Below are 17,007 nucleotides of genomic sequence, written 5' to 3' on the forward strand. Positions count from 1 at the left end.
TCTGTAGAGAAGTTACTGATTCAACAAAACGTATCAAATGTCACATGATAATTTGGCTTGAATAACTTGCCTTGAAGGGGAAAGATAAGTTCCAAGTCCATATAATTTGCTGATGGTTCAAGTTAGTTGCTGTGCAGTCTAGAACTTAAATTGCATATTATATTACCTAAGATAGGTGGCATGCTGATTCATGGCCCAGAGGGAGGGAATACTGATCAGTGATAGGATGTGTAGCTCATTTCAGACGGCATTTCCAAGAGAGACGCTGGAGGAAGTGCGTCTGAAGGTGGCGTCCTCTCTGTCCACACTGCCGCTTGTGTTACGCCGGTCCTTAGGCGAGGGCCGCAGCGTACAGTGAAAACAGAAGGCATAGAAAAAGGTCACCAGCAGCAGGATGCACACCATGCAGAAGATGATGGTAATGATGATAATGTTAATATTAATGTGATCATTGATGGAGGGAAGGCTGGCTGGGGTTATGGTGTTATTTTCCATTTTATCGTCTGAAATGCTGGATCCTGGATAAACTCCACTGAAAGAGCTGAAACAGACGTCTCAGTCAGCTGGCCTGAGGGTGGATGGGGTTGTAGAAAAGACAGCTGTTGATTTTTAGACACACCTTTGATAGATGCATAAAAATTAATGTGTACAGCTTTAGCCCCATAATCGCCCAGGACGAATGACTATGTTGAGATTATATTCCTTACTACATTCCTCAATATACCTTTCCTTTGCTTGTAGTGACTGAATAAGATGAATACCATAAGATGAATAACTGAATAGTACTCTGAGAGTTGGGAGATTCATGAGTACCCCTCCAAATTAAAACAGGCATGTATCAGAAATGTGCTTCCATATGAGGGTTTGTCTGTCTGTTTGTTTGTATATGTATGTGTGTGTGTGTGTGTGTGTGTGTATGTTTGTGCTGATGTCACAGTCACATTTCGAATAAAGTGTCAATTATGTATAATAGCAATTATGTATATAATCAACGGGCTACTGATGGACATGTTCCATTTTGATCAAAGTGTTACTGATGTCAGTTACATTTTGATCAAATGTTTGCTGATGTTACAGTTGCATCAGTGACCTTTTGATCAAAATGTATCTGTGACATCAGTGTCATTGATGTAACAGATACATTTTGATCAAAGGGTTGCTGATGTCTCAGATATATTTTGATCAAAGGGTCATTGAGTTCACAGTTACATTTTGATCAAAGGGTCATTGAGTTCACAGTTACATTTTGATCAAAGGGTCATTGAGTTCACAGTTACATTTTGATCAAAGGGTCATTGATGTCACAGTTACATCTTGATCAAAGGGTCACTGATGTCACAGATATATCTTGAACTAAGTGTCGCTGATGTCACAGATACATCTTGAACTATGGATTATTGATGTCACAGTTACAGTTTGTTTAATGTGTCACTGATTTCACAATCTGATTTTCATCAAAGGGTTGCTGATGTCATAGTTACATTTTGCTCAAAGGGTTGTTATCATATTTTGGTCAGAGGGTTTCAGAAATCTCAATAAAATTTTGGTCAAAGAGTTTCTGATGTCACAGTTATAATTTGATCAAAATATCGCTGATGTAAAAGCTACATGTTGATCAAAGTGTTGCTGGTGTCTCAGTAACACTATGATCACACGGTTGCTGCTGTTTATCTGTCTATCTGACTAGATGATAAAATAAACTGAATACAATTACTCAATAAACTCATGAACATAGTGGTCTCTGAGCATGCAGTCAGTTTAGTGAACCTCAGTGAATATAGTCATTTAAATAAAAAGACACACCGTGTGATATTTTTTAGCTTGTTGTTCTTAATACTATCTTAAAAAAAAAAATGAAAAGAAAGTGATCAATTACCCAGTATTTACTGTATGTAAAAGACAGAGGTACTCACAAAGTGTTCTCCCTGTCACACACCGTGTGGACCTCAGCTCCTGTCCTTGTGTGTCACTGACGATGGCTGCTTGTGTGTGTGTAGAAGAGAGGACAGGAGATGAGAGCACGGTGTTATAGACAAGAAGCTGTCCTCTCTGGGAACGCTATGTTGCCATAGTAATACTCGAACAGAGGCTAACTGTTTGAGGGTTTTCGAAGGAATGATGTATGTGTGTGTGTGTGTGTGTGTGTGAGAGAGAGAGAGAGAGAGAGAGAGAGAGAGAGAGAGAGAGAGAGAGAGAGAGAGCGAGAGCGAGCGCAATATCACCTGGTGGTAACCAGGAAATACAGTCAGGACAGACAGGTTTCTCTGTATTTTCACATTAAAATCTACAATTTCATGCTACAAATCACAAACATTATTAAGATGCACTCATTTTTTAGGCCTTTCATAAATATAACAACGTTAAGGAGTTCTGCAACTGTCTGTACCTTGTGGAATAACACAAATTGAAAGATAAACTAATTCTGCACTTATACTGTGCTTTATCTGCAGTCTACCATGCAAAAGGAAATATTTCATATCAAGGAGGCTACTCTTTCTGAGAATCCACTTATCTATTGGTCTGTTATGAAATTTGCATGTGATTTTTGCCGCGGTCTATCAGACACACTGATTTTCTGTCTTATTCTGTGACAAAACTGTTATGTGGAAAATGGAAAGCGTGAATAAACCTGGTCCATATTTGAATATAAATATGCAACTCTGTGACATTTTAATGCGTACCGTTCAGGGACATTCGGACATGATGTCTAAGACAGGTCCAATATCTCATTCACAGTGAGAATTTACTTGGTGGAAAAAAAAAACCATGGAAGATGGAAAGAGGAAATAAAATAGTGGTGGTTACACTATTTTATTTCCTCTTTCCATCTTCCATGGTTTTTTTAAATTTAAGGTTTATTCTGAAGGAAAGGTTTTATTGCTACATATTTTTCCAGTCCAGTGTAGGAAACGCCATGCAGACAAACCCTGGAGGTGTGAGGCCAACATGCTAACCGCTAACCACTAACCACCATGCCCTCAAAAGCAAACATATAGGAAACAAAATAAGCTTGAAAAGCTTCACGAGTCAGAAAATGTGGCGAACAAATTAAACAGCTGTCAATATTAATAATCATTATTAATGGCTGACATTTTCAGGCAATATCACAAAAGCAAGAGTGCTCTTGTACTGATAATCAGCATGGCTATGAAGCGGCCACAGGTGCCAAGCAACATTGCTGTTATATTAAATATCAGCACCTCGAGTCCAATCAAATTAGTGGACCAAATCTAATTGTTGTATAAAAAAAAAGATCACACCTGAGCAAACCTCAGCAAGCAGATTCACTTTTCCTGTTCACAATGTTGTTCCAGATCCAATAAATACCATTATGCGAATGCAGAGCACGCACAACCACTGTGACTGTCCAATAACTGCAATAAATCCTGCATCTCTGAAGTTTTTATACAAATTACTACAAACATTCCTGTCACCATTATTACATGCATTCAGCTTAGAAAGAGAAAATCTGAGCTTATAGAAGTTTTAAAGTCTGGTGTATACTTTATAGAGCATATTTTGACTGCGTATGGGTTCCTGGCCTTGAATATGAGCACTGTTAGCTCTGTAGCACACTCCGGTGTTATAGGCTATTACTGCAGTAATGTACTGTATTTTGTATTTTTCCTATTACACTTGGACCTCCAAGGCCCACAGTATTTAAACAGAATCTTTGAAAAGATTTTCATTTGCATAGACCTAATTAATATAATAATTTATTCGATCATTTATTCATATTGTAGCCTATGTTCAACTTTTCAACATTTTAAACCCCACCCAGTTTTTAATTTAGTGTCACTCTTCCAGGAGACCCTTTGAGATCTGAGCTCACTCTGGCTACCAGGAACAACCTCCACATGCAAAAAGCTCATTTACATATAGATCTCAGTAAATTAGAGCCTTACCAGCTGAGTTGGTAGTTAGATAAATCATTGGGCTCAGTCTTCAACTAATTCATATTCTGTGACCAAAGTTCCCAGCAGGCCTAGCAACATTTCTCACAATTTGAATCATTTGGCCAGCGAGAGCACTGTGTCTCCTTCTAATGTTAAAAACACAATATTCTCAGCAATTCTCAACACAAAAGTTTCATTTGAATGCATCCGTATAGATATTCGATCTATTAACATTCCTGATATGTTTTTTTTGTATTTCCTTTGTCACTGCACCTTTACACTATTCATAAATAAAAAAAAAAAACAACCTAATTTTAAATGGATATCGGAAAATCATCTCCTAATCCGAGATCTAAAAATGTAGGTGTGAATTTCTGAGGGTTGCCCAAGCACTTAACTGAAACGGACAAAGCAAACGATCTCAACCTTCCACTACACTCTGGAGAAAAGTGAATAATAAACAGTAAATAAAACTGTTATTCATAGCTTTATTGGGATGGAATAACAATACAGAACAAAATCAGAGATCCTCATATAGGTATTACACGGATCAGAGCCTCGCTATTTACACTGTAAAACCGGATAAGTTCATTTAACTCGAAAAATTTGAGGAAACTAATTACCTCAAAAATTTTAAGTCGATGAATCAATTTCTTTAAGCCAAATACACTTAAATATAACAAGTTTGACTTAAATTTTTGTCATATTTAAGTGTATTTGGCTTAAAGAAACTGATTCATCGACTTAAAAATTTTGAGATAATTAGTTTCCTCAAATTTTTTGAGTTAAATGAAATTATCCCGTTTTACAGTGTAGTATAAAATCAGTTATCGATAACAATATACTTAAATTGAGTCAAAGTTATAAAAAGGATAACAAAAAATGTATATGCTGAAAACAAACAAATTATAATTGCAATAATATTTAATTAATAAAATAAAAAGATATTTCAAAAATAAAAAAAATATTTCCCAAGTATGCAATATAATACCCAAGTATGCATTTACAGTTACCACATATACTGAACGACATTTTAAACGAGTCAAATGACTGTTAATAGTATTTATATAAATGTGTCGTGATATCATTCTTGATTAATAACATTGCGTAGAATATCATAATGCCACAGAATTACATACTTATTTACATAACTGTTCTACGTATTATATAATTATTTTAATATATAATTAGTAAAATATATATTATATATACACTTTGTGTACAAAGATATTATTTTTGATCCATGTAAACTGCACCTCAGCACTTAATTATTAATTATTATTAATAATAATTAATAGTTAAGCAATTCATTAGTTAGTTGTTACATTTTTAAAAATTTGTTAATTAAATGAAAATGAAAATTAAATGAAAAAAAATTAATTAAAAACAAATAAATCCATAACATCAGGATTTGCCATTAAGTAAAGCAAAATTAGAAATTATTTTCAAAGAAAAACAGATCAACAGAAAAAGAGTGTCCACAGAGGAAAAATGACTATATCTTGGCCTCACATGCTGTTCTGTAACAAATTAAATAATGCCATTCACACACTCTCTGTCTCTCTCACCAGTAGCTTGTGACGGTCGCAGTGCTGTCATTGCCCTGCATCGCCTGTCTCTGTTGCCTCCTGGCCTGCCTTTGAGCTAATCAAAGTAAAACAGATACAGAGTCAAGATTTAAATGCTAGGCTTATTTAAATACTAATTTATTTTAACATGTAAAAGTATGGTCTTTTATGTATTTGACTGAGGTGGAGCTCACCTTCTCCTCGCTTCAGCATAATCTTCATGGTGATGGCAAACATGAAGATGACGATAATAGCTCCTGCTCCACAGATCAGCAGAACGGTGGTGATGTTATCTTCAGTGCCTCGGAGAAAATGTCACAAATATCCAGATATAAATCAGTCAGCTGTACATGTGAAATATTGTTGATTGGCTACATGATAGTAGAAAGTGAAGGCGAGTGGACTTGAACACATTGAGCAGTACTCGCTCACCCGAAATTCTTCGTCAGTTTAAACTGGATTTCAGCCAGCAGTCTTCACTTCCCACTTCTACACATTCAAAATAACCTACAGTCTACTTTTTTTTTTTGGTTGAGGTAAGGCGTGCTGCTGCAGTATACTATTGAATACGTTCCTTTATGATTTGATTTCGTGGGAGGATAACCAAATGACAGATAATACATCAAATGTATCAACAAATATATTTTCATGTATAAATCTTTCAACGATGTTTTATCCAACATTGAGAGACAGAGAGAGAGAAAAGCAGGCAACAAAGATACTAAGATCAGGCTTACACAAAGATCCAAAGTTATAAATGAGAAATGAGAAAACAGAACAAATATCCAATTGATAGTTTACATTTATTTTTTTTTAGTATATCAGAGTGACTAGGAACAGGAAATTGTTCAACCATGACTTCCTGTTTCACAGGGGTATAAATATGAGGTAACACATAGGCCAAATTCCCTTAGTCATTCATAACAATGTCACCCAGTCACCCAGGTGTACTAAAATTTTTTTTTTTTTAATGTCAATGGGAATATACTTCAAATATATTTTGCTCATATGAATTGATAGGGGTGCCAAAAACTGTAGCACACCTATATTTAATAAAGATTGTTTTTTTTTTTTTTTTGATAAACCTGTGTTGTGTTCGCAATTGTTTGATATCCATGACAGCAGAGTATTTTCATGAATTCTTTGAACAAAAGATCAAAAGTTTAAACAATAAAGATCATTTTTCACAGTCTTCTTGGCTCATATTTACCAACGGTGCCAATATTAGTGGAGGGCACTACATATAGAGGAATGACAATAAAAACCTATTGACGTGACTTGATCAGTGTGGACAAGGTCTACAGCATTAAATGTAAATGTCATTGGTTAAAAGTATGAAGTGTGTCATTCTTTAATAAAGGCCAAATTGTAATCATTGAGAAATCGCAGTGGTTCTAGAGGAATAAAATACTTGGGGACATGCTATTATTGGTAAATAATCAACTTCAGCATGGTAACATCATATATAACTATAACAACATGCCAAGTGGTGTTTTATTCCATACTTGTCATGATATGATAGTGATTTTTTTTTCAGTGTTATTATTTGTAGTGCTATGTATTATCTTTAATACTTTCATTTATTTATGAATATGACATTATGAATATGAAATATCTTATATGATGTGTTTCTAGAGACAAACATATTTATACTTACAACTTCTTGTTATGTTGTAAGATGAAGAGGTGACGTTTCCACATGAACTCAGAACAGTACAGGTGAGTGTCACATTTTTTTTTATCTGAACCAAAATGTTCTGCTTGTTGCTGTCTATATTATTCTGGTCCTTCTGCCACTCAAAGCCATAGATCAGGTTCAGAGACAGGTTCGTTTCACAGGTGACATTTACATCAGTGACACAGCCGATTACAGAGGAGAGGTTCGTCACCTGTGCAGTGATGTTACCTGGATCAACAAAATGACAAATGCCCAATATATACAGTTTACTCTCTCTCTCTCTCTCTCTCTCTCTCTCTCTCTCTCTCTCTCTCTCTATATATATATATATATATATATATATATATATATATATATATACACACACTATATATATATATATAAACCAAGATAAATCATGTCTTCCACCCTCAATGTGAAATTACAGCCATGATTCCAAAAAAGTTGGGACACTGTGTAAAATATAAATAAAAACAGAATGCAATGATTTGAAAATCTCATAAACCCAAATGTAATTCACAATAGAACAAGGAAACATATCAAATGTTTAAACTGAGGAAATGTACCGTTTTATGGAAAAATAAGGTAATTTTGAATTCGATGGCCGCAACACGTCTCAAAAAAGTTGGGACGGGGCAACATAAGGTTGGAAAAGTAAGTGTTTCTGAAAGGAAACAGCTGGAGGGTGTCACGCCCCGAGACGTAAGGGAATTGAGTACAGAAGCAGGTGCAGGAAAAGACGTATTTATTAAAAGAGACAGAGGCAGATAAATCCAAATTGTAATCCAAAACGTAGTCAAGACAGGCAAAGGGTCGGGTGATCGGCAAAGAGGCATAAACGGGGCAAAGCAGGAATCAAAGTCGCGGTCACAGAAAACAGGGTCAAGACACAAAACAAGAAACATGAACTATGACTATGAACTGGGAGCGGAAAAACCAGCGTGGATTAAATGGACTAATCTAAAGTTTAACCTAACTAAATATATCAAGGAACATAACATGGACCACGTATTTAACTAACTAACTATATCAACTATATCAAGTATATCTAATTCTCTGCGCCGTGTACTGGGAGGCTCGCGGTATATATATCAAACATTATCAACGTTAAGTGCTGGTGGCTCACATCAATCTACACACACGCTCAAACAACAGCCAATGACAGAATAGGGAGGTGACAGAACAGATCCATAACAAATGCATGTGTCCAAAGTATACAATGTCACAGTTGTCAAAATCCGAAGAGCATGCGCTCGCTGAGCACGCGCGCACCCACTCATCTCTCCGAACGCGCTGCCAGATGGGGAGATCGTGATAGAGGGTAATTGGCAACAGGTCACCCTATACGTTTTTAGTTGAATTCAGGTCTGGGCTCTGGCTAGGTCATGCAAAGACATTGATCATTCTTTTGTCGATTTGGATGCACACATTGGGTCATTGGCCTGCTGAAAATTCCTTTTTCATCCTTAGCTTACTAATATTCTATCTATCTATCTATGTATCTATGTATCTATCTATCTATCTATCTATCTATCTATCTATCTATCTATCTATCTGTGTAATAAGCTAATGATAAGTAAAGTCTAGGAAATAGTCCGTCTTTGTTCTTAGTAAAAATTTACTCTCAGAACTTCCATATCATCTAGAGTTGAATCATAAACTTTTTAATCAGCATTGAACTAAAAGAAATTCAACTATTTTTGTACTTTTTCCTTGTTAAGAATTTTTGTACAGAGAAAACCACACATTCGTGTCTGTTCTTTAAGCAGCTAAACTGATTGAAAACCAACCATGTGTTTTGTTTTTTTAGAGGAAAAACCCACACAACAGGTAGCATATTAATCTTTATATGAATTTCCTGAATGAATTATATATCTTTCATTAACATTTCGGCCTATTTTCACTTTATTTAGCACTTTCCTACATTACCCACAATGCCATTTGACTACCTAAACAGAGAAATGCAGCAGCGCTTAGTCCTTTAGTCTGTCCAGCTCTCTCACCTCCTCATCTGTACACTCTGCTAATAAAGATCAGCTTCCAAAGCTTCAACTTTCATATCCATACCATCAACACCATCATGCTCATCCTCTCATAGATCGCTAAATAGCTGAGTTGACTCTCTTCTGTAACCGTGTCGTATAGCTGCTTTGAATTCTGGGACTCTGAGTCCTAGGTTTGTTGTCTCCATTACTTTTACATTGGATCTCTAATTAATATGAATGCTGCTGGAATTGGCAGGTGCGAAAAAAACAAAACAACCTGTGATAGTAATAACAATGTCCCCATGTGACCTCAGTGTGGCACACAAACGCTAACTGATAACAGGAATAACTGAAATACATCACCAAGCTATAAGTTAGCACCAGAATTGCTAAGCACATCATATTTCAAAACGTATTTAACACGTTTGAGGGTGGAGTTTTCCTTTAACACTTTAACAGCATTGATATCTAACGGAGAAGAGACTTTGGTGAGTCACATGGTAACAGTTTTGTAACTGCATTTTACATGAGGAAAAATTCTACATAACACATTAACTGTTATACTGTATACTGTATACTGTTTTACTGTATATATATATATATATATATATATATATATATATATATATATATATATATATATATATATACAGTAAAAGAAACAAGTCGAATGAAAGGAGTTAAGGATAATAAGTTAAGAAAGACAATCAGTCAATGACTTTACCTGCAGTGGGTGAATGACAAGCAGACATTACATAGTCTACAGAGAGAGAGAAGGATAAGTATAAAACAAAACACTTAGACATTATTAGACATACAGTAAATATGTGAAGTGTGTTATACTCACAAATCAATGAAGCGATGAGGAAACAAGTCAGGCCTGTTGCAACCATCTTTCTGCCAGGGTCATTACTGAAAAGTAAATCACACTGACATCATGTTATTTGGTGTATCTGAAATGCTGCAAACAACAACAAATTTTGTTGAACAAAAACTATTGTATTTCTTAGCAAAGGCTCCAGTATATCTAGCATCTTACAAGAACAACAAAAACGATCACAACAACAACAACAACAACAAATAATAATAATAATAATAATAATAATAATAATAATAATAATAATAATAATAATAATTATTATTATTATTATTATTATTATTTGTTGTTGTTGTTATAAGATGCTAGATATACTAAAGTCTTACTAAGAAATACTAAGAAACTAAAAATAATTTTTTACTTAGAAATTATTTTGTTTGTTTATTTTTTTCTCACTCGTTATTATTATTATTATTATTATTATTATTATTATTATTATTATTATTATTATTATTCTCTCCAAATGTGCTGTCAAGATACGACACCAAAGTTAGGTCAGTATGGAAAATGTTAATAAAAACAAAGAGGAGTGATTTGTAAATGTACTTTGACTTGTATTTAAACGAAAAAGGTATAAAGACAAGGTATTTGATGTTTTATCTAATCAACTGCATAGTTTTTTGAAGATAAATGTTTATTTTGAGACTGATGCATGCAAAACGTTCCAAAAAAAGTTGGGACAGGGGCAATTTAGTACTTATAGCGATGTGACAAGTTGAAATAAGAAGGTGATGTGAAACAGGTGAGACAATCGTCTAATCATAGTATATAAGGAGCCTCCAGAAACAGCCTAGTCCTTCAAGAGCAAGGGTGGGTCAAGGCTCGCCAATCTGCCAACAGATACGTCAGTGAATAATCCAACACTTTGAGAACAACATTCCCCAAAGACAAAAACGATAGGATTTTGGGCATTTCACCTTCTACAGTGCACAATATAATTAACAGGTTCAAGGAATCCAGTCAAATCACGGTGCGTAAAGAACAAGACTGAAAACCACTTCTGAATGCACGTGATCTCCGATCGCTCAGACGTCACTGTCTTAAAAACCGTAATGACTCTGTAATGGATATCCTGACATGGGCTCGGGAATACTTTGGCAAACCTTTGTCAGTCAACACCATTTGCCGCTGCATCCACAGATACAAGTTAAGGCTTTACTATGCAAAGCAGAAGACATACATCAACACTGTCCAGAAGCACTGCCGACTTCTCTGGACTCTATCTCATATGAGATGGACAGTAGCACAGTAGAATCATGTTTTGTGATCTGATAAGTTCAACATTTCAAATAGTTTTTGGAGAAAACAGTTGGCGTGTTCTCCGGGCCAAAGAGGAAAAGGACCATCCAAGTTGTTATCAGCGTCAGGTCCAAAAGCCAGTGTCTGTCATAGTATAGGTGTGTGTCAGTGCCCATGGTATGGGTAACTTGCACATCTCTGTGGGCATCATTAATGCAGAAAGATATGTACACATTTTGGAGCAACATATGCTGCCAGATCAGGACAACACCAAACCACATTCTGCCTGGAATACAAGCGCATGATTGCGTAAGCAGAGAGTGCGGGTGCTAGCATGGCCTGCCTGCAGTCCTCTCCTATTGAGAATGTGCGACGCATTGCTAAACTTAACCAACTGGTGTCTTCAGTGCCCAAACGCTTAATAACCATTATTAAAAGCAAAGGTGATGTTACACCGTGATAAACAGTCGACTGTCCCAGCTTTGTTGGAGTGTGTTGCAGTCATCTGATTTGAAATGAGTGTATATTTGAAAAAAAAATTAATTAATTCACAAAGTAATACATCAAATAATGTGTTAATAATGTGTTTTCAATATAGCACAGGGTGAATAGAATTTTCAAAAGACTTTTTGTTTGGTTTTATTGCAGTTTCCATACTGTCACAACTTTTACGGAATTGAGGTTATAAATAACGTTTCAAATTCTTTGGAAAGAGCGACGTAACACTGCTATTAATAAAATACATGTAGTCATACAGTCATATACAGTATTAGTCACTTCATCCTAACTCAAACAGCTTAGTTTGGAATTCTACATTTAATTCCTCCATAATCAGTCCATATGACTTCCTGCATTTACTATAAAAGTCAATTCTATGTTTCAGAGAAACAACAAAATCTAGCATAGCTATGGATTATCATATAATAATCACAAAACCTTAATTTTTTCCCCCAAAAGGAATGGATGAAAATGTACATATTCTTAACAAAAGCATAATCATCATAATTTGTAAGTAAACTGAGCTGTATTACTGAAATAATGAAATAATACCATATAATAAAAGGCTTGAACCTAAACCGACTTATAAGATGGTATAAGCAACCAAAAAGACAAACTTTAGGAAAGGGATGGAAAGAAAAAAAGAAGTCTAAATCATTCCATAATCCTACCTTCAGAGGTGGCATACGTTGTGCGTGTAAAACACTGATGTGGGAAGTGATGTAGGAAGTGAAGGAGGTGAAACATGCTTTTTATAGCTGGAATGAGTTTGTTTTGGAAATCGATCCTCGGTTCCTGTTTTCAATGCAAATGACAGCAAAGGTATAATACTCTAGGTAAAGCCAGTCCTGCAACAGGAAACACATGCTTATTGCTTTGCATACCACAATAGTATTATATTCCTCAAGAGAAACACATTCAGGAAGCACAGGGAGTTGTGTAGATTGACTTTATGCATGTGCAGTTGAGATCCACTTCATTCATATAAGAATCATATAAGTGATGTGGCGAGAAGCATGTGGAACTGAATACATTAAACATGATTGATTAGGTAAAGGCCTGACAGTTTAAACTGAATAAAGTCGTCCTATAATTTTAAGAACTACGTAAACTATGTAAAAACGATGCAAATGTAAATGCATTTGTATTTGTGTTTATATTTATATGTTCTCCAGGTAGGCCTACACTTTGGCACTTTTAACCTTCTTGACCCTGTGAGTCTCATCAACACTTTTATTCAGAAAACTCGACTTGTTTATGCTTCTTGAAACTGCAACAGGTCTGCCTTATCACGTGAAATGAAGTGAGGTGATTGAGCTTTTCCTTTAATGTGAATCATTTGAATGACCTTAAAGGATATGAATGGTGATGATTTTTGCTTATATATTTTTTCTCATTTAAATTATGCTTTTAATTTATTAGAAAATGTATTACTTTTGAGCTTTATTTTTCTTTAGGAAGACTTTTTTTTTGGTCATTGTATTCCTTAGCCACTCTTATACTCTATCTATCTATCTATCTATCTATCTATCTATCTATCTATCTATCTATCTATCTATCTGCTTGCTTGTTTTGAATTTGTTATTTTTTTAAACTTGTTTTAATATTTATTTGTAAAAATTTGCTTCACACTTGGGTTACCATATGCATGTTCACTCTCTGTCCACATGGGGCTTCCTCCTCATTCTCTGGTTCCCTCCAACCTCCCCAAAACAAGTGGATTGGCTAAGATAAATTGCCCACAGTGTGTAAAAGACTGTGAGAATGGATCCTCATGATGGACTGACGTCCCATTCATGGTGTATTCCTGCCTCATGCCTCGTGTTTCTGGGACAGACGATATACCATGACAGAGATATACCATGACTCTGAGCAGGATGAAGCAATTACTGAAGGTGAGTGAGTGAAATTATGGTTTTATTGTTATGTTAATTTCCAATACTGATTGGGTTACAAATTTTTGTTGTAGAAATGAAACAAAACAGCAAAATGACCCCCCCCCCTGTCAAAAAATGAATAAATAAATAAATAAATAAATAAATAAATAAAATCCCTATAGGAATTTCAATTGACCCTGTAGGATCTTATTTGATTCTGAGAATCGTATTGAACTCTACTTGTATTTTATTGGAAATAATGTCTTGTTATTGGAAAGTTACTGGAAATTACAGAGGGTGCTTTGGGAGTATTATTAATTTCTATATTTTGGCAATATACAGTCCTAAAATATATACATCTTAAATATTAATACTTATAAACTTTTCTGTTAACACCTTAAGCTGCATTTGTCATTACACTTGTCAAAATAATCCCTACAAATATCACACTGACTTCCCATATAGACCTGAATAGGATCCCATTAAACAGCTTGTAGAAGTGCTCCTACAGGATATTTATCCTATAAGATAATTCCTATAGGAATCTTATCTTATCGTCCAAAATATGATGCAAATTCTAAATGTAATCCCGTACAATTTTCTTATTGGAATCCTTTAGGATTTTCTTTTTTTGACAAGGGTAAAGACACATGATGGAAGTATTTCATGAGGAAATGCATTTCATTTTTCGCCCTCGATGTGACTGTTCCTGTTGTTGTCCAGCAGAAGGCGCTGTATTTCACACACACACACACACACACACACTAAAAAAAACAAAAACAAACAAAAAAACAAAACACAAAAGGCGTATACACTGTTCAATTTCCTCTCACTAATTAGACTTTATTAAAGTACCTGCTGCCAGCACAGGTGTGGAAAGTTTCTGACTTCAAGTTGAGGTTAAACACATCAGTAAACATATTCATCATCTAGTTAAACAAGGTAAATGAAAGTGTGCACTGTTATTTTGGTCTGGCTCCTCTAACGAGACAACATGGTGGCAATCAGGGGTTTAACCCGGGCCGTTGTTTCCAGATGGACCACGTCGGCATGGATTAAGAAAAAAATCAGAGTGAATTTAACTAAAATGCTTCATAAAGAGCGCAAGGTGAGTTCTCTGGATATAATTTCATAACATCCTTGTTACTTTTAATAAGTAGTGTGAGGGGGGAAAATCCAGCAAGACGCTGCTGCAGTAGCACAGTTCATTTGAGTTTGAAATACCTTCTTCTCTAAGTATTTTCTCTTGCATTTATTTCACCATTTTTACCTTAAAGTTTCACAGTAAATACGAGATAATCTCTGCAGAGAATGTGTAATGCGAAATCACTGTATTTCCTTGGACAAAGAGTACACACTTCTAGCTGGAAAAACATCAACATCAACATCACTGAGCTGTTTGTGTTTACTCAGACCGCGCATGCGCAGTCATCAGCTCACGTTAAAAACTTCAAGCAAGTGCCTCCTAAACATTACATTTTACCTTGACTTTGATATAATACAATTAAAACCAGTTTTATGAATTTCCAATTAGAGTAATAGTGATTAGTGTATGTTTTTAAAATCTTTTCATAAAGCAAAACAAAATGCTAAACCTGCTGAATACCCCCCCATTATAAACCATCAGAGAAATTCTAATGGTTTTGACTACACGTACAATTACAAACTTGGCAAATCATTACCCTTATTGGTCCTTTATGACATAACACATGCCACCAATAGAAGGCAACAAATTACCAGTAGAAACCCACAGGGAGCATTACAGTTTCCGTTAAAACCAATACAATTCCCATTACAACCATTAAGACCATTTCTATTTTTTTCTTCAGCAGAGAAAACTAACAAAACAAATTTGTTAAATATCTTTCGTATTTAAAATGCATAAGGTGTTATTTCTTGGTTGTTCCTGTCTTTTAATTAATGAATTAATTTAGCCATCTTCAGTAAGAGATTTATCCTGGACACAAGGTCACAGTGGAACCTGAGTCTATCCCAGGAATGCTGGGTGTGAGGTGGTAATACACTACACGCATCCAGACGCTTATAAGGGCAATTTAGCGTCACACATCCACCTAGCAGCATGTTTTTCGGTAGGAGGAAATCAAAGAACTCTGAGAAAACCCACACGGACAGGGGGAGAACATGTACTGAAACGACACCCAGACCCCAACTCAAGCCCAAGCTCAAGCTGGGAGTTGGTCCGGATAAAAAATTGTTAATGGGGAAACTCCATTACACAATATCGGCACTTCCCTCCACTAACATGATTCACAGGATGTTGCATCATCTGTCTATCAGGGAGATGAAAATTCAATGACAGGCAAATTGATTTAAGTTCCATTTGACTATTTTTGAGTGTTCAGTGAATACGCTCTGGGTCCAGTATGACCCTGACCAGGGTGAAGAATAATTTTAATAATTAATTATTAAACCAATATCATGTATTTTTGCTGTATTATTTTTTTGATATACACAACTGTAAGTGCTAAAATAAGCAGTGAGAACAACAGTGAAATAATCAGGTATTTCACTAAATTTCAGATAAATAACCTGCTGGAAAAAAACAAAAAACAACCCAAAACAATAGAAACCCTCATAGAATTTTTATTTTATGGTTTTAATGATTATAGTGGGAATTGTATTGGTTTTAATGAAAACTGTAATGGTACCTGTGGGTCTCTACTGGTAATTTGTTGCCTTCTGTTGGTGGCATGTTATGTCTAGTGGATGCCATTAAGGACCGGTAATGATTGATGATGGTTTATAATGGTACTTGCAGTGGGAACCATTGGAACTTCTGTGATTGTTTATATTTTTCATAATTTAAAAAAAAAAAAAAAAATTCCCCAGCAGGGATTACAGTTTATACCACAATGCTGTTGCATTAAGGAAGCTCCACATTAAGTGATTTTTTTTAATTGATTTTTTTTTTTTTTTTAAATAAGTGTGTAATTTTTGATGTGGTGAAGTTTTCCGTGAGGAGCCATTTAAAAATAAATGAATAAATATTTGTAAAAGCCAGAAGTAAGGCTGTAACCTTCGGTCACACGACATGGTAACATGATAAGGGAAAAAACACAGCTTATCACGCGAGAGTGGAATAATAACGAGGCTGTTGAGAGAACGACCATTTATAGACACGACAACAGGAAATAACTTGTTTTGCAGGCGTTAAATGTACAGCGGTGCTTGAAAGTTTGTGAACCCCTTAGAATTTTCTATATATTCCCATATAAATATGACCTAAAACATCAGATTTTCACAAGTCTTACAAGTAGATAAAGAGAACCCTATTAAATAAATGAGACAAAAATATTATACTTGGCCACTTATTTATTGAGGAAAATGATCCAATATTACATATCTGTGAGTGGCAAAATTATGTGAAC

At 35.2% G+C, this 17,007-nt stretch overlaps 2 protein-coding genes across 5 annotated transcripts in view; one reads left to right on the forward strand and one right to left on the reverse strand.

The window, feature by feature from the left end:
- Positions 1-4,669: 4,669 nt before the first annotated feature.
- LOC124628912 (uncharacterized) lies at positions 4,670-12,581 on the reverse strand. Of its 2 annotated transcripts, none has more exons than XM_047160111.2 (6): positions 12,413-12,581; positions 9,975-10,039; positions 9,852-9,887; positions 7,122-7,370; positions 5,659-5,766; positions 4,670-5,540 (listed from the first exon to the last, which is right to left on the reverse strand). In XM_047160111.2, the coding sequence occupies exons 2-6, from the start codon at positions 10,018-10,020 to the stop codon at positions 5,461-5,463; spliced, it is 519 nt and encodes a 172-aa protein (XP_047016067.1). In that variant the 5' UTR covers positions 10,021-10,039; positions 12,413-12,581; the 3' UTR covers positions 4,670-5,460. The 2 variants fall into 2 exon arrangements, with proteins under 2 accessions (XP_047016067.1, XP_047016066.1); XM_047160110.2 differs by having other exon boundaries at positions 9,975-10,056.
- Positions 12,582-14,569: 1,988 nt separating this feature from the next.
- The window catches only part of rgs14a (regulator of G protein signaling 14a), a 36,610-nt gene continuing 34,172 nt past the window's right edge, over positions 14,570-17,007 (forward strand). The window contains exon 1 of one of the 3 annotated variants that reach the window (XR_008397849.1): positions 14,570-14,726. Coding sequence is in view for 2 of the 3 variants with exons in the window: in XM_053685766.1 (XP_053541741.1) it covers positions 14,613-14,726 (114 nt within the window). In the remaining variant the exon portion in view is untranslated. The remainder of the gene's footprint in view (positions 14,727-17,007) is intronic. The other 2 variants (XM_053685766.1, XM_053685767.1) reach the window with 2 other exon arrangements.

This window comes from Ictalurus punctatus, chromosome 14 (genome assembly GCF_001660625.3).
Source record: "Ictalurus punctatus breed USDA103 chromosome 14, Coco_2.0, whole genome shotgun sequence".
In the NCBI taxonomy this organism is placed as follows: domain Eukaryota; kingdom Metazoa; phylum Chordata; class Actinopteri; order Siluriformes; family Ictaluridae; genus Ictalurus; species Ictalurus punctatus.

Bases quoted from the DNA above. Each gene is read 5' to 3' on its own strand.
- LOC124628912 (XM_047160110.2), bottom strand. The intron at 7,371-9,851 runs GTAAAGTCATTG...TTGTTGATCCAG, and splicing joins TTGTCATTCACCCACTGCAG to GTAACATCACTGCACAGGTG. The intron at 5,541-5,658 runs GTGAGCTCCACC...TACTTTGATTAG, and splicing joins TATGCTGAAGCGAGGAGAAG to CTCAAAGGCAGGCCAGGAGG.